Source organism: Osmerus eperlanus, unplaced genomic scaffold, assembly GCF_963692335.1.
Source record: "Osmerus eperlanus unplaced genomic scaffold, fOsmEpe2.1 SCAFFOLD_77, whole genome shotgun sequence".
NCBI classification, from domain to species: domain Eukaryota; kingdom Metazoa; phylum Chordata; class Actinopteri; order Osmeriformes; family Osmeridae; genus Osmerus; species Osmerus eperlanus.
This window is the reverse complement of record NW_026911768.1, coordinates 1-22,165: the sequence shown is the minus strand read 5'-3', so window position 1 is coordinate 22,165 and position 22,165 is coordinate 1. Positions and strand designations below refer to the sequence as shown.

The window sequence follows — 22,165 nt, the reverse complement described above, 5'->3', positions numbered from 1 at the left end:
TGTTCTTTTTCTTCTGTTTTGTTCTTCTTCTGTTCTTTACCTGAGTATTACACTGGCAGTGTTTGTCTGTGCATGACTTGGACCACGGTTCAGCCAAAGAAGAGGAAGACCTCAGAGAACTACATTACCCATGGTCCTTTGCGGAGGGTGCATTGTCCATCCCATTCTCCTCTGTCCTCTCCTCTCCATCCCCCTCTCCTCTCTCCATCCTCCTCTCCACCCCCCTCCCCCTCCCCTTTCCTCTGTCCACCCCCATCTCCTCTCCACCTTTCTCCCCTGTCCTCTCCTTCCCCTCTCCTCCCTCTCCTCTCCCCTGTCCTCTCCACCCCTCTCCCCTGTCCTCTCCTTCCCCTCTCCTCCCTCTCTCCTCTCTCCATCCTCCTCTCCACCCCCCTCCCCTTTCCTCTGTCCACCCCCCTCTCCTCTCCACCCCTCTCCCCTGTCCTCTCCTTCCCCTCTCCTCCCTCTCTCCTCTCCCCTGTCCTCTCCACCCCTCTCCCCTGTCCTCTCCTTCCCCTCTCCTCCCTCTCTCCTCTCCCCTGTCCTCTCCTTCCCCTCTCCTCCCTCTCTCCTCTCCCCTAGATGAACTCCAGCCCCTCGTACTTCACGTCTCCTATCTTTGTCTCAGCCAGCAGCTCTAGGCCGTCCAGCGTGAAGGCCAGGATGTACGTGGCGATCTTCCCCGCGTCCTCCTCCGACTTCAGCGCCAGCACCACCCGGTCGCCGGTCCCCGGGACGAACTTGAAGGAGGAGAAACCGTGGGTGGGGTTGAGGGGCCCCGCCCGGGCCGCCGTCACGGGGTCAAAGTCGGCGGGGCAGGAGAGGAGGAGGTTGGTGGCGCGGCGCTCGTCGGCCGTCTCGTCGTAGCGCTCCGAGGAGGCGCGGCGCGGCAGGAAGAACCAGCGGCGCTGCAGGTCGCTCCACACCGCCGACTCGTGGATGAGGTAACCTGGGGGGTGGGGGGGGGGGGGGGGGGAGAGAAGGGGGATGAGAGGGGGAGGGGGGGGAGAGGAGGGGGATGAGAGGGGGAGGGGGGGAGAGGAAGAAGATGAAGATGGAAGGAAGAGGTGGAAGAAAGTCTTAAACATGTCAAAACCACATTCTCATCATCATAACCATGCAGTAACCATGGAGTAACCATGCAGTAACCATGCATTAACCATGGAGTAACCATGCAGTAACCATGCATTAACCATGGAGTAACCATGCAGTAACCAGACAGTAACCGTGCAGTAACCATGGAGTAACCATGCAGTAACCATGGCGCCAGGCCTCACCTGGGGGTCGGATTCCCGCCGCCGTCCGCAGAGCGTCGTAGCGAGCCACCCAGTTCTCGTGCTCCACGTCGCCGCGGTAACCCACCACCTTCACCCACTCGGGGTTGTCGTTGACGACCTCTCCGGTGGTGGTGGTCCACTCCTTCCCCAGACCGCCCACGTACAGCTGCTCCTCCCTCACTGCCAGCCACTCCGCCTTGAACCCTGGGGGGGGGGGTTAGGGAGAGGGCTGAGTGAGTGTGTGTGTGTGACTGTGTGTGTGTGACTGTGTGTGTGTGAAGCTGGTGAGCTGACCCTTAGCGACGCTCCCGTCTCCGTCGGGCAGGATGACCCAGGGCACGGCCCGGTTGCCCTCGATCCGGTACACCACACCGGTGCGGTCGTCCACACTGTACAGGTGACCGTTAAACACCACTAGCTCAGACAGCTCCATACCTGGGGGGGCGGAGTCCAAACATCAGAATCTATACATACCAATGGATCTGTGTATGAGTGTGTCAGTGTGTGTGTGTGAGTGTATCAGTGTGTCAGTGTGTGTGTGTGTATCAGTGTGTGTGTGTGTGTGTATCAGTGTGTGTGTGGGTTTATCAGTGTGTGTGTGGGTTTATCAGTGTGTGTGTGTGTGTGTCAGTGTGTGTGTGTGTATCAGTGTGTGTGTGGGTTTATCAGTGTGTGTTTGTGTATCAGTGTGTGTGTGTATCAGTGTGTGTGTGGGTTTATCAGTGTGTGTGTGTGTATCAGTGTGTGTGTGTGTCCACACCTCGTCCCTTCTCCGCCAGGTGGCTCTCCAGCGTGACCGTGTCGGCGTCCCACTCCACCTCCAGCCAATCCCCTTCCTCCGCCACGGTCACGTGACCTCTCTTCAGGTAGCTGAACCAGGTGTGCTCCTTGTCGCTGCGAGACTCCGTGTCCAGGTCGGCGATCACGGCGATACGGTAGCGGATCCCGAGCGCTGTGCGCTCCGGCGCACTCAGAGGGTACGTGGCGTTGTAACGTTTACGGTTTCCTTCCGCCGCTCGCGGGCTGACGACGTCATGGTTACCGGCGCCGTCGACCGTCCGACGGCTGCGTTGTTGCCCGTTGTGGTGCCGGAGGTGGTCGTCGGCGGCTACGCCGTCTCCGGGCCCCGGGGCGGAGTGGTGGAGGTAGAGGAGGACGGTGAGGGCGAGGAGCGTCGCCGCGGCGATGGCCCGCCACCTGAGACGGAAGCGGGGGTCTGACGACACGGCACCGGTCGTCATGGCGGCCAGGGCGGGGAGGCCTCGCACGGCCAGGCGCAGCGGGGTCATGGGGTTGTCGCCTTGGTTATCACCCGACTGGGAAGACGGGTAGTTTGGGGGAGGGGGTTTGGGGGAGGGATCTGGGGGAGGGGAGGGAGAGAGAGAGGATGTTTGCTTGTATTGTTCACTGTTGGTCGTACATTAAACAGCTCACACATTGTTCATTGTAGAGGTTCGCCTACACACATGAATACACACACGCTCCTCTGACACACACACACAATCCCCTGACACACACACACACTGCTGAACCGTCTCTCTGCCCCGGGAGACAGGAAGCAGAAAGAGCAGCAAAGGGTTCCCCTGAGAACCATAGCTAATACGCGAGTTCCCCCGTTTGTGTGTGTGTGTGTGGGGGGGGGGAGAGAGAGAGACATAGAGAAACAGAGGGAGAGAGAGGGGGAGCTGAACAAGCACTGACAGGAAGGTGTCTACTGTGCCTCTTATGCAAGCGTTGCCAGGGGTGACCAGCAGATAGTATTCTGATGTCACGTCAGACCTGTCCCGCCCACCTCTGTTATGTTGAGTCATGGAACACCTGAACACTCCACAAGCACTCCACAAACATTCCACAAACATTCCACAGCTCTCCTAAACCTTCAATATGGAACTGTACCATAACTCATACAACAGAGCTAGTACACTCAACACACATGTACACTCAACCATCTGGTGACGAAAAAAAAGAACTGTTGAAAAAGAACACATTGTCCTGTAAAGCTCCTCTTGTAGAGCAGAGCTGATACAGGGTTCAGGTTCATAGCTACATAGAAAATAGCTTCAATCCCTCCACGGTAACAGGACTCATGTCCATAGTAACTGATTATCTGAGTCATCTCATGGAACCGTCTGCAGGCCTGGAGCAAGTGGAGATTCAGGACGACACAGTAACCTAATCACAGGAGCTCTCCTGCACACCTACATACCAGCTGGACACACTCAGCGAGGAACACACACACACACAGCCAGGAACACACACACACACAGACAGAAACATACACACAGCCAGGAACACACACACGAGCACTCACATACCTGCTGGACACACTCAGGAGAGGCTAGGGGTGTCAACACTGCTGCTTCTGATCCTGCTGCACACACACAGCCAGGAACACACACACACAGCCAGGAACACACACACACTAAGCCAGGAACACACACACACAGACAGAAACACACACACAGCCAGGAACACACACACACAGCCATGAACACACACACACAGACATAAACACACACACACAGACATAAACACACACACAGCCAGGAACACACACACACAGACAGACAGAAACACACACACAGCCAGGAACACACACGAGCACTTACACACACAACATTCAAACACAAGAACACACACTCTGGCATTCACACACTCCCCCTAACTAGCTCTCTTCTTATGAACAGATACTAATAACTAATGATGTTTACAAACATAGCAAAAATACTGTGGTTTTTTCCCTCTACATTACAGGCATGCATTAACAATCTTTCTCGCATGCATTCATTCATTCATCCATCCATCTGTTCCCTCCTTCGCCAGTTCCAGCTATAATCATTCACCCTTTCTTCTCCTTCCCCTCGAGCGGTCGTCTGCCGGCATGTCTCTCTCCTCCTTCGCACGCATGCCTCCTTTCAGCACGTCCCTCCAGCCCTCCTTCCCTCTCTGCTACTCGTCCACCACTGACTGACTCCTCCCTTTCTCTCTCCTCATACCTCTCTCTCCCTCCTCCTCCCTCTCTCCCTCCTCCTCCTCCCTCTTCGTACCTCTCTTTCTCTCTCTTTCTCCTCCCCCTGTAGAGAGGTGGGAAGAAGGTTTGACACAGTAATGACTCAGGGAAAATGCCTGACTCCTTCAGGCTTCACCTTTGGTCTAGTCTGTGAATGAGGACCTGAGGCCTACACAGACACACAAAGCAAACTCATCCTTACAGTGGGATGTGTGCTAATTGCATTACAGTGTTAACATGACCTAATCTTACAACACAGAGGCAGGTAGAATGCAGGGTTAGTGGAACTGAACCAGACCACTAAGATATAAGGTAGACTTACAGGAGAATAGTTAGACTGGGGGCTGGTGTAGCTTGGATAAATTATGGAGAGAGTGTGTGAGTGTTTGTTATGAAACATCAATCTGTTAATAACCAAAGTAAACAAATAAACTAAGAAGGCATTTCCTTTCTCGGGAAAACTAACAATAACAAAGAGCAATCCACGCACGCACCGTTGAAGGCTGTGTTGCGTGACAAGATTCTCATACTTCTCATGCAACACCCTTCTGAACCCTTCTGTGTTGACAAAACGGTTTCTTCACCACACGCACGCAACCTGATCACCGTTCTTTAAACACGACTCGGAGGACCCTTACTCAAACTGGCCACGAAGACAGGAAGAGGATGAAGACGAGTTAGACCAATCCCACATCGGTTGCCAAGTCAACACTCTTGCCAAACTAATCGCGGAAAGATTAAAAAAAATGGTACCGGTTCTTACATCCAACAAGAGTAGCTAATTTCCAATTCCACTAGCAAGCTAACTTTGATAGATGCTCTTCCCCTGGCACCAGCAATATTTTTAGCAAACTAAATAGCATTAGCTAATTATTTTTTGCGTTGCATGTTTGTATTAATTGTCCAGCACAGAGTAGCTTATACGCTACAATGATGTGGACATCATGTTTGTAGACTCCACTTGTCTACTGCTGTACTTACTGGCCGAATGGGGTGGCCCAGATTCCCCCCGAAACGATAGCTTGGTGGAAGCTTATTCGGTTTCTCGAAGGTACCCGGTCCCTATCCCCGCTCCATGGCTGGTACAGCGTTGATGCAGCCAGAACTTAACTTCCTGATGCCGCTTCGACGCGAACTCTGACAAGATAGCGGTGACGCGGCATACCGCTCTGGCCGCTCATGCAAACGAGTTCTCTGATTGGTCAAATCTGTTCGGTTTAGTTCTCAAAGTCGTAACGTGTATGTGGCCAATTCTATGGCAAGCCTTTTTAACATTTAAAAGCTAAGTTTGACTATCCGGAATTAACATTGTAGATATCAACAACGTCTTTCTGACTAGTCGTAATTACATTTTGGATAGTTGGAATTGTCATTCAAGATATCTGTAACGTAATTGTGACTAGTCGAAACTACAGTTAGAGATATCTGTAATTCAGTTTTGACTAGGCAAAACTGAATTACAGATATCTGCAATGACGTCATTGGAAACGACATTCAACTCGTCACACATCTTAAATGACAATTGCGGATATCTGTAATTCAGTTTTGACTAGACAGAATGAAAGTTAAAGATATCTCAAACGTCATTATGACTAGTGCAAATTATTGTGCATGACGTTGCTCTATTTTAGATATCCATAAATACGTAATTCCCCCTCCCCGCCATAATCAAAGTGAATGGATAAACGAGCAGTCATGGCGTTGGCTGTAATCGAAAAAACCACCAGAAAATGGCATGACCACCTAACCCTAACCCTAACCCTAACCCTAATTAAAAGTTAACAGGTGCTCCGCCTAAAGTGGGATGCGGGCCTAACAATGATTTGCATACACATACAGATATCTGCAACGTCATTTCGCCTAGTCAAAACTCTAATTCAAGATATCTGTAATTACATTTTGACTAGGCAGAATGAAAGTTACAGATATCTCAAATTTCAGATATCTCTAATCAAAATTAATTTCAAGATATCTATAACTTGATAATAGATATCTACAAATAAATTATGACTATCCCTAACTGCAGTTAAAGATATCTACAACGTCATTTTGACTAGTCATAATTCCAGTTACAGATATCTACAACGTAATTTCGCCTAGTCAAAACTTAATTTAAGATATCTCAAAATGAACATGTAGATATCTTGAATTGAGGTGAATTAAAGATATCTTGAACTGGAGTTATGACTAGTCAGAATCAAATTGTAGATATCTCAAACTGGAATTACAGATATCTACAATTCAGTTGCGGATATCCGTAATTCACATAGTGGATATCCGCAACTGAATTGTAGATATCTGTAATGATAAACCCCATACAAATGAATGTCAAAAGTGACGTCATTTGTCCTAGGAAGAATGTCTTTGTGGATATCTGAAATGACAATTATGGATAGGAAGAATGTAATTGCGGATATCTGAAATGTTCTTTTTGACTAGGCAAAACTGAATTACAGATATCTGCAACACATATCCAGTCTAGCTGTTAAATGTTAAAAAGGCTTGCCATACAATTCCACATATTCGGCAACACACAGTTGTGGCGAACGAGACTTTGGCTCAGACCTTCTCCGGTAACTTGAGACTCGAACACCAAGCAACGAACACCGTGTTCTCACTAAAACGTCAGTTGGTGGCGCGGTCTTGACCAGATATCGGCGTTCTTCTATGTGGGTGGTTACTGGAGCGCTCTCGTGTGTCCTAACAATGATACTATTATTTATTAACCTACGTGAAAACGAGCTATTAAAACCCTCTATTGGAATATGTGTGCCCATCGGATATTGCCATGCTACCAAAGTGTCTGAATTGATAAAGCATGTCAAATAAGATAGAGATGTTTATTGTGAATTTCTTAATTCATAATTATTCGCAACAGGAAGTATGACTAGTAAAACTGTTCACGTAAACAGTAGCCTAATGTAAACAATTACGTAAACAATACATGCTCAACATCAAAACCCACAAAGATAACATTGTGTGCAAAGCTAATTAGACTCAGTCTGACTAAACAAATGAACCTGCTTAAAAAAAAATATATATATGTATATTATGTTCCAATAGAGCTAAAAAGGGCAAAAATACAGTGGGCCTATATTTTATCATATATTTTCAAATAGTTATTTGTTTTTCAATAATATCATGCATGCCACTTATAGCAATTATAGCACACTGCTACATTAATATACTGATTGTGATGTGGCAGGTAACCCTTGATATAAGTGGTCATCCCTGTACACTAATGTAAAGGTGTTATAGCAAGTTAAAAACAAGTTCATAACAACTGCAGGTATATATATATATATATATCTATATATATATATATATATATATATGGGATTCACAGTCAATGGTTCAGGGAGGTTTGGAATTTTGGAAAACAAACATACAGGAAATGATGTAACAATGGAACAACAACAACTTATAGAACACCACAACAGCCAATGGGAGTCCAACAACAAGACAGTATTGTGCATAGTGAATGGTTAACCAGTGAAATGACTGGTTAACTGGTTAGTCATAATAAAGCACTGTGATGTGTTGCTACTTCTTTGTGGCTTAAGAAGCATTCAGGGTGTGTATGAGTAAGTGAATGTATGATTGCTTGAAGGTGTGAGTGAGTGAGTGAGTGAATGAATGAGGTGATACGCAACAACAGTAGGCCAGCTGGTGAAAAAAACAGTAGCAGTGATGTCACTGTCATCTCCATAGTAACGGAGAGGGAGGGGGGGGGCTCTAAGATCAGGTCGCCCAGTCACACATAACTCTGCCTACACCTAGATTAAGATTAAAAACATGCAGTGTCACTTGAGGTTACTTTCAAGATCGAATAGATCCTAGAGTTGATTTAATCTGTGTTCGACCCTGAACGTAAACTCGTCTGAGTTCATCTAGACGGCCTAACGAATATTATTGATCACTAGCGCCCCCTAGAGTGTGACTAAGTAGATGGCACCCGGGACAGAAGTGTGTGTGTGTGTGTGTGTGTGTGGCAGCAGACAGGCAGGCTTCGTCACCTCTCCTCCTCTTCCTCAGCCCTTACCCACGGCCTTCAACAGGAGCTGCAGAAGAAGGAAGACATGCGGTGACTAGGTCAGCTTGTGTGTGTAGCTGTGTGTATTTTTTCTTACATGCAATAACTTGGCTGTATGTCACTCATTACTTATTCATAGTGGCAGCCACCACACTTAACTCTCACTTACTTTATGTATTATTATATTATTTTTTATTTTATACCCTTATATCCTCATCTTCATATTTTATCTAACTCCCTGTATCTCGTATATTTTATATATTTAATTGTACTCTGAGTGCTGTTCTTTACCCTGCTGCTGTTGCAAACTGAAATTTCCCCACTGCGGGACAAATAAAGGATTATCTTATCTTATCTCTTATCTTATGTACCTGTGTGTGTGTGTGTGTGTACCTATGTGTATGTACCTGTGTGTGTGTGTACCTATGTGTATGTACCCGTGTGTGTGTGTATGTACCTGTGTGTGTTTGTACCTGTGTGTGTACCTGTGTGTGTGTGTGTACCTGTGTGAGGTGGTACTCTCCGTCCACCAGCTGTTCGATGATATTGAAGTGGTCGGTGTTTGGAACGTCCTCTAGAGTCACCTTCAGCCCTGACGACTGCAACGCCTGCAGGTGGGGGGATCAAATATAAATTGTATCCACTTCAACAACACTTTTATCCAAAGCGACACACAATACTGCCTACGGAAAGTACAGCTGTCTAAATCCACGACCAGGAATGCACAGTTCAAAGACATACTTGGAGAAAGAAACAGAAAGAGAGGAAGGGAAAACAGTTGGAGAGAAAGAAAAGAAGGAAATAGGCCAAAAGGGAGGGAGACCAGGGAGAGAGAGGAACAGAGAGAGAGAGAGAGAGAGAGAGAGAGAGAGAGAGAGAGAGAGAGAGAGAGAACAGAGAGAGGAAGGAAGCTGAACGGAAGGTTGTCAGTGTTCAGGGCTGACCTGGAAGTAGTCCTCCGACTGCTTCCGGAACTCCGGTGAGTCGTTCTGCGCCACGGCAACCACAATGTCGCAGTCGGAGGAGGCGGCTTTGAGCTGGGCCACCAGCTGGCTGGGGCTGTTCCTGACGGCAACCTCCCTGATAGGGGAGAGGGGGAGGGGGGGTCACTGACTGGCACTGGGGGAGCTACTGATGGACAATCTCTCATTTTCTCTCTCTTTCTCTCCCGCTTTTTCCTCACACACACACACACAGCTGTAGAGCGGTACGCGTGTCGGTCGTACTCTGTCATTTTCAGAGGCTCGTTGACGTAGGTGGACAGGATGGGCAGGAGGTCGTATATCCCACTGACCAGGAACGCCCCTGAGAGAGACGGGGAGAGGGAAAGAACGACACAGGGGAGGGAGTGGGGGAGGGGGAAAGGGAAAAAGAGAGAGAATCAAATCATTATGAACTACAGGCCTCTTACAGTATTGTGCTGCTCCACCTTTGACCTCTCACCTTTGATCTGGGGCCTGACACTGTACTGAGACCAATCAGTGGACAGGACCATGGCAGCCAGGTGAGCCCCCGCCGAGTGGCCACACAGGTACAGACCGCTGGACGGGCACACACACAGGTAAATCACAGGTGTAATCATATAAGACCAGAGACCGCTCATATAAAGGGTCATTACACATGTGTATACTAATGAAGCATAATACAGTAGATGTCTAAGACAGATAGAGAGACAGACATGACGTGAGTGTGGACCTGATATGTGAGTACTGCTGAATGACCGACACCACACTCCTCCGCACCTGAGACACCATCAGATCCATGTTTCCTGCAGCAGAACACAGAGGAGAGAGAGAGAGAGAGAGAGAGAGAGAGAGAGAGAGAGAGAGAGAGAGGTGAACGGGTGGTCTCCTTGTTTCTTGAGCTGGTCGTTTGGCTGGTAACCCCCTCCACCAATCAGTTGTTTGACATTGTCAGTCTGCGCCTCACACACCGCGTTGTGTTGTACCTTTTGGAGCGATGTCGTAACCCACGGCGACCACGACCACGCCCTTGCCGACCAATGGGACGGCCATAAATCCAGACTCCTCTTTGCTGTCAGGAAGTGGAGTCACACAAACGTATAATAAACGGACAAATAAACAAACTAAAGTTGTTTATTTGAGTCCTGTCTGAATTCTTGCTACACTGACTCCAGACCAGGCTACACAGTGACCACTGAAGCCTGACTCCAGACCAGGCCACACAGTGACCACTGAAGCCTGACTCCAGACCAGGCTACACAGGGACCACTGAAGTCTGACTCCAGACCAGGCTACACAGTGACCACTGAAGCCTGACTCCAGACCAGGCTACACAGGGACCACTGAAGTCTGACTCCAGACCAGGCTACACAGGGACCACTGAAGTCTGACTCCAGACCAGGCTACACAGGGACCATGGAGAGAGAAGGGCACCTGAGGAACTGCCAGTAGCCGCCATGGAGGTAGATAACCAGGGGAACGCCTGCAGGAGAGAGAGAGGGGAGGGGGGAGAGAGGGGGAAGCGAGAGTTATGGTGAGCATGTTATAAAGGGTTATGGGGAAACCAAGGAGGTATTCCTGTAGGGTCTCTTTGATCTCTGTGCACACACACACACGACACACACCTAGGGAGCAGGTGCTGGGTACGTAGACATCCAGCTTCTCTCCGTCTCCATCACCATAGGGAACGTTGAGCAGAGTCTGGGCCAGACCCCGGGCTCGCTCTGTACCTACACACACACACACACACACACGTAGTGGTTAACACATACACAACATAGACATCACGTTCCTAACTGGAGATACACGTGTCTGCTAAATTAATCAAATGTAATGTAAAATGTATGAGATCGTGCCAACTATAGTAAACACAACATTCAACAACCTAAAGAGCACATAACACACGCACATAAGCCTGAGAACACAAACACACAAATCACAAAATACCACTCTCATGTCACCGGTTTGTGATGCACCAATAACCGGACAACACCCATCTCTAACAGCGGGCAAAGATCCAAACAATCCGATCTCTCGCGGGTTTCATTCATTTCTAACGTAATTATTTACGTTAACGTAATCATTGACGTTAAGTCCGTACACTAATCTTGTGGATCGTGGACTGACCTGCTTTCAGCGCCGTTACGTGGGCTTTGATTACGTCGTCCGCCGACATTCTGTGCGACCACTGACTTGGCGAGAACTGTTTCTCGAGTTCCTGTCAAACGGCAAAAAAAGTGGTTTTGATTGTCAGTCGAGCGGCCATGCAAACCGGTGCACAGGCTGGTTAGGCATGATCAATGCAGTGTCACGTCATTATCGGTCCATTGACGAATAGCGCCCTCTTATGGCAGACATCCTAATAATAGGGAAACAACAGGTGTGTTACAAAGTGTCACTCAATTGGTAGGTTTTTCTAAATATTTAAGCCAAATGACCGTTGGTGAGTATGTCACGATATAAGACTAATAACCTTTCACTCCATGCACAATAGTAAGGGGAAATGTGGACACTGTGCTGACATTATGAAATTATGTATTAAAGTATATCATTTTAACACACACTTTGATAAGTGTTTCAACTGCTAAAACTGACAAAACTTACATCTTTCTTCATATACTTCCAATGAGTCATTTTCAAGCTTTAAATCAAACATAAAAACCGAAAATACTGGACAACTCTTGTGACAAAGAAGACCCTCTGAAGTGTGCGGAACCTTTGGAGTTTACATTAGTATCAACCAATAAGAGTGGAGTCTGGCTGTAGCGTGTCGACGCAAGTCTCCAAACCCCGTATTTTCCCTCACGTGCAGGGAATATAATCGACGCAGATTCTGTTAATAATTTGTCAAGTGCCCGATAACGGTTGGAATAACATACTTTGCTGAATTCATGATGTTCAATATCTGTTGTAAAAATAAACCAACATAATTATTTTTAATACAAAAACGAACCCTGATATTGCGCTGTTTTGGCCTTCCGTTTCTTTGGTAAGCCAGTTAAACAACACACTACAACTTCTACATTTTCTGAAATATTATGACACATTAAAAAGCTTCGAAAAAAAACAATACACAATACATTGAAACATCTGTCTCCCGCCTAAAGGACATTGTTGCTGGGTTTGGGCACAGACGGTTTTGGAGACGTCAAATTTACCTATACTCTCATTGGTTGTTTTTGTGACGTTGTTCCAAGCTCATTGGATGCCCCGGTTCTGTATAAAACCAACCGGTAGTAGTTTAGACGCGGGACATTCAACTTGGATTTAGCTCCGAATAAATTCAAACAGCTGCTAGATATTTTGCAAAACTTGTCAAGATATACTTTTTAAGATCATTTTTAAAAACAACACTTTAAATACCTAAAGATGGATTGCTTGAACGTTCCAAGAATTCTGCCACATTCCCCGAGGAAAGCACGAGGACAAATCCAGGTGGTTAATGTTGACTTGAATGGACAGTAAAAGATATTCGTAATCAATTAATTCATATTTTTCCACAATAGTATAGTCACAAACACAACTGTTTTATCAATGCATTGAAACAATTACGTGTTTGAACTCCATTGTTTAGTCAACAAATAACATTGCAGTTTAACTGAATCATAACAACGCAATTGATCTGTTAATGTTTTTACAGGTCATCTTCGGGCCAATGTTTTCAGGCAAAAGGTGTGTATACCTTAAGAGTTATTACCGGCGAAATAAAGTTGTCAGATTGTGTGTGACAAAAACAACCTGGTGTAGACCTACTGTATATATCCCGCCAAATAAGACGTGAAACAAGCTAGCGAGCTATTCACTTTGTGTATGCTACAGTACAATACTACTCCCGTGACAGCTAGCTAATTTACTAATATGACTACAAGCAGTAGTTTACAGTTCGCCGTCTTTTTAAACGGATTATTTGCTTGTACATGAACATCACAGTTAACGGACAATCGCTTTCCACAGCACGGAGTTGATGAGACGAGTACGCCGCTTCCAGGTAGCCCAGTACAACTGCCTTGTGATCAAGTATGCCAAAGACACTCGCTACTCCGAAAAGGGAGTGGCCACCCACGACCAGTAAGGACAAATATAATCTGAATCCATATTCTCATCCTGCATGATATAAATTACGCGATTAAGTTAGTTAGAGATTGGAATAGGACTACATGCAGGGACTGTGTGTGCTGTGCCGCTTTAAAGCGTCTGCTACAATTAACTTATATAAGACCTTACATCCTCAGCTAAATATAGTACACGGGATTTTATGAAATCATAGGCATTTTATTTATTATTATATCACGATGGTTTTCGACAGTCAGAAAGAGTGGATGAAAGGAAGGATGGACGAGTTGAGCACTAAACCGTTTTTTTTTTTCTCTCCACAGAAACACTATGGAGGCCGTTCCAGCCAATCAACTGGGAGATGTGCGGTCTCTCGCGCTGAAGGCCTGCGTCATCGGAATAGACGAGGGCCAGTTTGTAAGTTGACTTTACTGTCGCTCAGGTGATGTTGAAGGACGGTTGGTTGGCATACACCTTTTTTTAATAGTGAATTACTGCTAAATGTCCTCTCTGGTGTCCCGTAGTTCCCTGACACGGTGGAGTTCTGTGAGGAGATGGCAAACAAGGGGAAGACCGTCATCGTGGCAGCCCTGGATGGAACCTTCCAGAGAAAGGTGTGTGTGTGTGTGTGTGTGAGAGAGAGATGGTCAGCTTCCCTTTGGCTGCCTCCCCTCAAATAAATGTAAATACAGCTGCTCCCTCATTCCTAACCCATTGTGTGTGTGTGTGTGTGTGTGTGTGTGTTTAGGCGTTTGGCAACATCCTGAACCTGGTTCCGCTGGCGGAGAGTGTGGTGAAGCTGAACGCCGTGTGCATGCAGTGCTTCACGGAGGCGGCCTACACCAAGAGACTGGGGGCGGAGAAGGAGGTGAGGAGAGAGAGAGAGAGAAGAGGAGGAGGAGGAGGAGGAGAGAGAGAGAGAGGAGGAGGAGAGAGAGAGAGGAGGAGGAGGAGGAGAGAGAGGAGGGGGGGGTTTCATTAAAACCTTTGCAGAAAATCCACATTTACAGGAAACACTGCATCATCCCACCTTCTCCCTTTTCCTTGTCTCACAAAATCCTCTTATTACCCCATAATCTGCATGGATCCCCCACAAAAAAGTTTTCCTCACTTCCTGTGTTTGCTCCGCCCCCAGGTGGAGGTGATTGGTGGAGCCGACAAGTACCACGCGGTGTGCAGGAAGTGCTACGGCGGCCTGATGGAGAGAGAGAACAGCGCCCCCCACAGGGACGAGACGCCGCCACACCTCACCGCCAAGCAGCTGGACGCTAGCTCCGCCCCCAGGAAGATCCTAGCACAGCTCTACCTCTGAGCGCGCTCAGTACGAACCCCTGATGTTACGGGCGTGTACGCACTTGGACATGGACAGTCACAGTAGTTTTTTTTATCACAGCCAACTATAATGGTTGTAAAGGGAGAAATGAAGGAATTCATCATATTTTCTACCCAGAACTGAGCTGTGATGGTACTGTATGTACAGAAGGGGAAACCCTTGGTTTTAGTAATTTTTTATGTTTTAATATTTTTTATTAATATTGTGTGTGTCCTGTTCCTTACTTTGTTACATAGAATTCAGAACTGTTGCCCTTGATGAATTTGATTCAGTTGTCATCCCATTGTACATGTTGCCAAATGGAAGTTTTTAAATAAGTTATTAGAAGACTTTGCATTATTATGATGTATGTGTGTGCACATGTTAACCTGCCTGTAGACAGCATCTTTCCTGTTTCCGGAATATTCTGCATTCTATAGTTCTATCTGCGGCATTTATGCCACTGTCTGAACTGGGTTCAACCTGGCAGTGTAACACTAGACCCAGCTGCCCGCACGCCCAAAATAACCAGGAGCCTGAAAGTATCTTGGCTCTGCGAACACTGTCAAACTGCCTGTCAATCGGGGTTGGCATGGCAACACTACATTCATGTTTTTTCTGTAATCTTATATGGTGTTCTAGAACTGTGGGACCACAATTGGAATGAACCCCGAGTTCTACAGATGATAGACCATTTTATTCTGACAGAACTAGACACGGTTTTATACGTTCAAACGGAACATTCATAGACGTTCCGGTAGCTGTAAGGCGTCTGAAGGCAAACAGGCAAGGCGACTGTCATCACATACTGGTATCACTCTCGACAACCTTAAGAAAACAGTCATGTCACAGCAGAACAGATTACTAGCCAATCAAGTTTAACTGGTTTAGGTTTCCTGTGATTTCTCTTTTTTCGGATTTTGCTACACAAAGGACGATGTTTGGCAAGACAATGGTGACGAACAAATACTATTAATTATACAGATACTTTTTTTTAATTTTTAACTAGCAGTCAGGTCAAACCATATTTTATCAGACAGGAAATTGTAGACTTTTAAATAACCACATCATGTAACAAAATATAGCATGAAAAATAAAATGCACACTGTGGATCAATACATGTTCACATGCTTCAGAAAATCACGTCTTTCATTTTCCCAGATCGCACGGCTAATAACTACACGAAAAGAGCGTTTTGAAAGAAGAACCTGAAGAGATTTAGTTGAAAAGAGTATTTAATCCGTCTGTTCATCACTGAGCGTTAACACCTGCGTATACATACTGTGGATACTATTCTTTACTGCAGTTTGTGAAAGGACCAATGATAACACCAGTCCTTCGTAGTATGGGACTGTGTGTGTGCTGTGTGTGTAAGATTCAATACAATTGTGAGTTTGTGTGTGTGTAAGATTCAATACAATTGTGAGTTTGTGTGTGTGTAAGATTTAATAAAATTGTGAGTCTCTGAGAAAAGTACAGTAGTTAACAGTGAAACACAGGTTTACAGTTTACACAGATTTCAGAAAAGCAAACATACATCTTCCTTGTACAGCAGATAAAGCCACAAAGCTTGGATTCACTTTAGACACAATCAAGTTTCAGGCCAGTTCCTCATTCTGTAAGACAGGGGACTATTCCCTCAGCGCGTACATTCCAAACCACCAGCCACAGTTATAACAAAGGTGTGTGTGTGTTGTATAAGTTAACGAATGGAAGCCCCCCCTCGCACAACTCAGGGAAGCTCCATACATATATAAACACCAGTATTGTGTTGTACCCCTACTGTTTCAGCTGCAACAAAGCTACACAGCATTATGCTGAACAGAAAAGGCACGCGGTCACACGCGCGCCAGGGAAGGGTGTTTCTTCGTGTGTGTGAATGCGTCTTTCTTTTTCTCCCACACAACATTCACACACAGACGCAAGGGGCCACGCACCACACGACTCAGTCATGAACTGTTTCAGCAGCTTGGTTAGAGCATCGCTGTCATCTTCTCCGGTCTGACCTGGCCATCAAACTACACCTCTACTAACCCAGGAAAGTCATGACTTCAAAGTGACTGAATTAAATGTTTTCCCCCCCCCCAGTTACTAGTTGTTTTTGTCTGGGGGAAGAGTAAACTGGTGGGCTCTAGGACCCAGGCTGTCGTAGCTGCTGGAGGGTTTAACCACAGTCACAACAAGGTTAAGCTGTTTCCTGCGGAGTTCAAGCGAGGCTCTTCTGTTGTGTCCCATTTGAAAGTCTTAGAAAAACACAACCTTCCTTCCACTCCTCCTCGACAGAAATAACAACTGATCTAACACAACGGGATCCTCCTGAGCTGGGAGGAAGACAGAATGCTTTTACCTATTCAGTTACGCTAGATCAGATGTTACCTCATTCAAGGCAAATGGTGTTTGATTCTCAGTATTCAAACTAAGACAGGCTAGGCCTCCCCTCTTCAACTGTCAGTTTGTCCGTTTCCGTGTCAACCGTGTGGTTGAGTCTGGCTTTCAGAGCGAGTTGTTTACATACAACAACACAGTCTTTATGGTAACTACGGCTGCTGATGAGGGACAAACAGCCTGGCAGGTGTCACAGGGTAAAAGAGACACATTGAGTTTAATTGCGCAGTTGGTATTTTCCCAATTGCATTCAGTAGTTTCCCACTAAAGTGATTTGGTGAAATCGAATTAAATAAACATATTTTTGGGACATTTAATCAAATATTGTGCTTGTAAGTTGTCTACAGAAGTGCCCAAAAAAATTAAACCAAAATAAAAAAACAACCTTAAAAAAATAAAAATAAAACACACACACAGCCATTCAAAATTCAAAAAAATAGCGGTTGGCGTATGTACAGATACGCATTCCTCTTCCGGAATGCAGGTATTGGCTTCTGAGTTCTGAACACAGAAAAGAAAAAGGTATAGAACACTTCCCAGAGCATTTTCATTGGCTGATCTTCATTGTCCCACCCATGTGACCTCTGATCACCACCAACATATAACCAAACATTCCCCTAGCCCCTCCCCCTGCCCTACTCAAACGCCTCCATCCCCCCCTCTCTCTTACTTTTGAGAAATCCCTGATCAGATAATCAAAGACTAGTGATCGTCCCAATAGAACGCTGCTCGCTTTCACCCATCCAATCACCTTACAATCAGGTATGACCTCAAACAAGGCAGGGAACAAGGACGCATTTTCGCGTTACCGCAAAACCCTGGGGCTCCTTCTGTGCTCCACCCCTCTCCACCCCCTCTCTCCCCCCCGACAAGGCTCAGTAGTTCGGGGGCTGGTACCCCATGTCTCCCTGGGGCTGGCTCTGGGGGGCGAAGGGGGGCTTCTGGTAGTCGTCCGGGCCGCTGGTGGGGTAAGCGGAGTAGGTGGTGGGGGCGTAGGTGCTGGGGTCGTAGGTGGTGGGGGCGTAGGTGGTGGGGGCGTAGGTGGGGGGGTAGGGGGTGATCTGGTCCGGGGGGGCGTTGGCGTAGTTCTGGGCGAGGGTGTCCACGCCCTGGCGGTACCGACCCAGAGCAAAGTAGGTCAGGATCGCCTGCGGGCAACAATGAAGAGGAGATGCCGATCAATCAATCAGAAAATCAATCAATCAATCAACATACTTCCTGGACTGACAGGCTTGGAACAGGGAGCTGTAGATGGATGTACAGTTATAGATAGTATGCTAACCGTTAATCACAAGTATATGAAGGCAGTTTGCGTGGTAGGTGATACAGGTGTGCTGAGAGGTGATACAGGTGTGCTGAGAGGTGATACAGGTGTGCTGTGAGGTGATACAGGTGTGCTGTGAGGTGATACAGGTGCTGTGAGGTGATACAGGTGCTGTGAGGTGATACAGGTGTGCTGTGAGGTGATGCAGGTGTGCTGTGAGGTGATGCAGGTGTGCTGTGAGGTGTTACAGGTGCTGTGAGGTGATACAGGTGTGCTGTGAGGTGATACAGGTGTGCTGTGAGGTGATGCAGGTGTGCTGTGAGGTGATACAGGTGCTGTGAGGTGATACAGGTGTGCTGTGAGGTGATACAGGTGTGCTGTGAGGTGATGCAGGTGTGCTGTGAGGTGATGCAGGTGTGCTGTGACAGGTGTGCTGTGACAGGTGTGATGGCAGTCCTCCTCACCCAGGTGGCGATAGAGAAGAAGGAGAAGGCTATGGTGGCGCGGGCCGCATCCTGGGGGATTCCACTCATGTTATCCGTGCGACCCCATTGGCTCGCCAGCAGGCAGAAACACACAAACCACAGGAAGGTCCACGCCCCTAAAACAACACACACACACACACACAAAGTGGGAAGAATTTAGTATTTGTTTTGAAAAAACAACTTGGAAAAACAGTTACTGCAGAAAATGGGTCTGGTCAACACTTTAACAAGCTGTTGTTCCTTCTCCCTCATCACTCTGAATTAAGGTTACCAATGACTACCATGAATAATATGACATCCCATAACCCTACTCTGACCCCTGACTGACAAGTCCAGGTCAGCCATAACAATGAATATGACATCTCCCCATCAGCGATGTGACCCCTGACCCCTGGCCTAAGAAGGGTCGGTCGGCCGCAACAACAAGCATGACGACCCATGACCCTGCTACGACCCCTGACCCCGTTACAACCCCTGACCCCTGACCTGAGAAGGCCAGGTCGGCCATGACGGAGTACTTCCTCTCCTGGGCGCTGCTCATCAGAGGCAGGTACGCGTCCACCATGGCGAACCCCACGCAGGCCATGAAGGCGATGACCCCGATACCCACGGCGTAATGACACGCAGAGTCGTTCTGGTTGAAGATGCACTTTGTGTCGGCGCTCTGGTGGGAGTTGACGTATCCTTCCGCCGTCACGGTGGCAAACACCACGATGGAAAAGATCTAGAAGAGAGAGAGACAGAGAGAGTGCAGAAAAGTGAATGAAAGAGAGGGAAACGCCCTCATCCACATCCTCCCTTGTGAGGCTGAAGGGCGGGGCTTCTGTTCCATTCAGATCCTCTGTACCAGGCATGCTCAATCAAGCACAGATGAAGTAATTGAGCAGATTGGCGGTACTGTGTGATGCAGGCCAGCTAATCCACAGCAGAGAGGATGAGTGGAGGCGGAGTTGGCATTTTGCCATGGAGTCACCGGTATCTGCCCTGTGTTCTGGTCTGTAGGGTGGTGTGTCATGTGACCACCAATGCCACCGGGCACAAAGAGAGAGAAAGAGAAACAATGAGAGAGAGAGAAAGAGAAACAATGAGAGAGAGAGAGAGAGAGAGAGAGAGAGAGAGAGAGAGACAGGGGAAAAAGAGAGAGAGCTAGAGTAAGAGAAAATATCAGGGGAGTTCCAAACCACAAATAGAGAAGTGAGTGCGAGAGTTGTGTGTTTGTGTGTGTGTGTGTGTGTGTTTGTGTGTGTGTGTGTGTGTGTGTGTGCGTGCGTGTCTGTATGATAATGGGAGAGAGAGCGAGAAACAGAGACGTATTGTACAGGGTCGATTTTTTAACAAAGAGGGGTAAATCCAGCGACAGTCTGGCAGTGTGAGGAGGACTGTGTGGGGACAGAGGAACAAGCTGATAATGACCTCGCCTAACACAGGAGGGCTTCACCCTGCGCCATGTCACACCACAACGCTGTGTGTGTGTGTGTGTTTGAGGGGGCAAGGGGGGGATCATCTTACCTCCCCACCAGCCCCTGTTTACGGTGCACTGCCAACAGTGGAGGAAAAGGGGGGGGGGGAGGGGGAAAGAGGGGAGGGAGGAAGGGGGGGGGGGGAGGGGGGGGAGCAGGGGCTCTTGTCAGCAGATGGCACATTCTGTCCTCTCCTGTCATATTTACCTGCTGTTACACTAGGCAGGCGTATTACCCTGGCTTACACAAACACACAAACACACAACCCCTTCCCTGCTGATGACAATGACCAAGCAGGATGTGCTAGCTGAACATGGATGTGCTAGCTGAACATGGATGTGCTAGCTGAACATGGATGTGCTAGCTGAACATGGATGTGCTAACTGAACATGGATGTGCTAGCTGAACATGGATGTGCTAGCTGAACATGGATGTGCTAGCTGAACATGGATAGGTGACGAGGGAAATACCGTAGGTGTGTGTCGACACCTCAAGTTGGAATTTACATCGTAGGAAAACACCAACAGTACGAAAACTAAATCAGCGGCGTTGGTCTGCCTAGTGACAGGTGACAAGGACAAGAGCTTTCTCTCTCTCTCTCTCTCTCTCTCTCACACACACACACACACACACATCATGAGTTGATACTTCTGCACAATTAGACCAAACCAAATAAAGGGGATCTTAAACAAGACTAGTCATTGGCATGGAAAGCCCCGTTCTTACCCTTCATCTCTCCACCTGCTCATTGATCAGATCACATTGCAACATGGCCACAGATTAAAGAATAATCCCAGTCTGGGTTATGGTGCAGAGCAAAGATAGGGCTCAGCCAACGATGCCCTTTGTCCTATGACTGCATTGAGACATTGTCGGTTTGAAGGGACTATATAGGACTTTAGGGGGGGGACTTTAACTTATAGTCCGTGATCTGTGGCTTATCGTAGGTGTGTAGCTTGTATACGGACCCATTGGTGTAGATAACGTTGTTTATTTAGCTTCAAGTCAGAATCTGAAGAAGAGAAGAAAAAAAAACGTACATCCTCCCATCTCCACTTGACGGGCATCCGTGGATTTGTGAGTGTGTGAATGGCACATTTTAGTCCACGCCTGACTAATGTAAATCATGTTTATCATTAGGCCTAGTCTAGTTCAAGAGCGTGTTGTGGTCTATGACTAAGCCACCGCCGTTGCGACAGTGCACGCAGTTGTTGTCCCCACGCGTATGCCCACTACTAGCGCCAGCTGCTGTGCGGTACTGTGTCATGACACCAGCTGTTCCAGAAACCTAACGCTCGCGTCGGACCTCAACTGTCAACAACAACAAAAAGGCTGTTAACTTTATATCGGATCTCCAACGTTCTAAGTTCTAGCGTAGGCTATGCTTATATAATAAATGTACAAATTGCAGAGTTTGTTGGCTACACTGTGTAGCCTACACATGTACACAGGCCTAACGCTATATATTTCTATAGTGGCCCGTTTACACCCATGGCACTGTTGTATAAGGGGCCACCTGTTCGCAGGCCGATGTTCTCTCTCACCTTTAAACTACCAAAATCTGGTCAATAAGTAACAAAGTCAAACAGTATCGCCCACTTACCCAACTCAGAAACCGAACGATTGTCTGCGGTTGTCGGACAAACTTCTGAAAGTCGAATCCGCCTCCTGCAAGCGAAGCTCCGTAGGCACTCGCAGCGCCGGTCTCCTCCATGTTTGACCTGCTAATATAGTTTGCTCTGTTCCGCGGAGTCGGTCACAAGACCGTTGGCTGCGAACTTCCCTGTGACTTGACCAAGTTGACAGATAACAAACAAGTACTTTTTTCCTCACTGCTGTACTTCCTGAAAGTGAAAGGAGCGCCACCCACTTCGGAGAAAAATCGTCCCCATGCGTAGCTTTGGTTGGGTTAGTTTGTTTTGGT

The 22,165-nt window shown here is 47.3% G+C and overlaps 4 protein-coding genes across 6 annotated transcripts; 1 reads left to right on the top strand and 3 right to left on the bottom strand.

Annotated features, from left to right (window-relative positions):
- Window positions 1-560: 560 nt before the first annotated feature.
- On the bottom strand, window positions 561-5,524 carry cant1b (calcium activated nucleotidase 1b). 2 transcript variants are annotated; one of them, XM_062455932.1, is made up of 5 exons: window positions 5,269-5,524; window positions 2,038-2,637; window positions 1,572-1,712; window positions 1,278-1,481; window positions 561-949 (listed from the first exon to the last, which is right to left on the bottom strand). In XM_062455932.1, exons 2-5 carry the CDS (start codon window positions 2,564-2,566, stop codon window positions 579-581), a joined length of 1,245 nt encoding a protein of 414 aa, XP_062311916.1. In that variant the 5' UTR covers window positions 2,567-2,637; window positions 5,269-5,524; the 3' UTR covers window positions 561-578. The 2 variants fall into 2 exon arrangements, with proteins under 2 accessions (XP_062311916.1, XP_062311915.1); XM_062455931.1 differs by lacking the exon at window positions 5,269-5,524 and adding an exon at window positions 4,121-4,261.
- A 1,589-nt stretch (window positions 5,525-7,113) lies between these two features.
- Window positions 7,114-12,415, bottom strand: afmid (arylformamidase). 2 transcript variants are annotated; one of them, XM_062455917.1, is made up of 11 exons: window positions 12,236-12,415; window positions 11,410-11,500; window positions 10,908-11,012; window positions 10,717-10,765; window positions 10,269-10,354; window positions 10,016-10,088; window positions 9,764-9,861; window positions 9,547-9,625; window positions 9,265-9,400; window positions 8,824-8,928; window positions 7,114-8,348 (listed from the first exon to the last, which is right to left on the bottom strand). In XM_062455917.1, the coding sequence occupies exons 2-11, from the start codon at window positions 11,456-11,458 to the stop codon at window positions 8,319-8,321; spliced, it is 810 nt and encodes a 269-aa protein (XP_062311901.1). In that variant the 5' UTR covers window positions 11,459-11,500; window positions 12,236-12,415; the 3' UTR covers window positions 7,114-8,318. The 2 variants fall into 2 exon arrangements, with proteins under 2 accessions (XP_062311901.1, XP_062311900.1); XM_062455916.1 differs by lacking the exon at window positions 12,236-12,415 and adding an exon at window positions 11,887-12,146.
- Window positions 12,416-12,508: 93 nt separating this feature from the next.
- On the top strand, window positions 12,509-16,044 carry tk1 (thymidine kinase 1, soluble). Its single transcript, XM_062455920.1, has 7 exons — window positions 12,509-12,717; window positions 12,923-12,954; window positions 13,237-13,350; window positions 13,659-13,752; window positions 13,860-13,949; window positions 14,084-14,203; window positions 14,471-16,044. Exons 1-7 carry the CDS (start codon window positions 12,652-12,654, stop codon window positions 14,645-14,647), a joined length of 693 nt encoding a protein of 230 aa, XP_062311904.1. The 5' UTR covers window positions 12,509-12,651; the 3' UTR covers window positions 14,648-16,044.
- A 686-nt stretch (window positions 16,045-16,730) lies between these two features.
- syngr2b (synaptogyrin 2b) lies at window positions 16,731-22,153 on the bottom strand. The gene is made up of 4 exons (XM_062455918.1): window positions 21,845-22,153; window positions 19,268-19,505; window positions 18,761-18,897; window positions 16,731-18,180 (listed from the first exon to the last, which is right to left on the bottom strand). The coding sequence occupies exons 1-4, from the start codon at window positions 21,953-21,955 to the stop codon at window positions 17,908-17,910; spliced, it is 759 nt and encodes a 252-aa protein (XP_062311902.1). The 5' UTR covers window positions 21,956-22,153; the 3' UTR covers window positions 16,731-17,907.
- Between the last annotated feature and the right edge of the window lie 12 nt (window positions 22,154-22,165).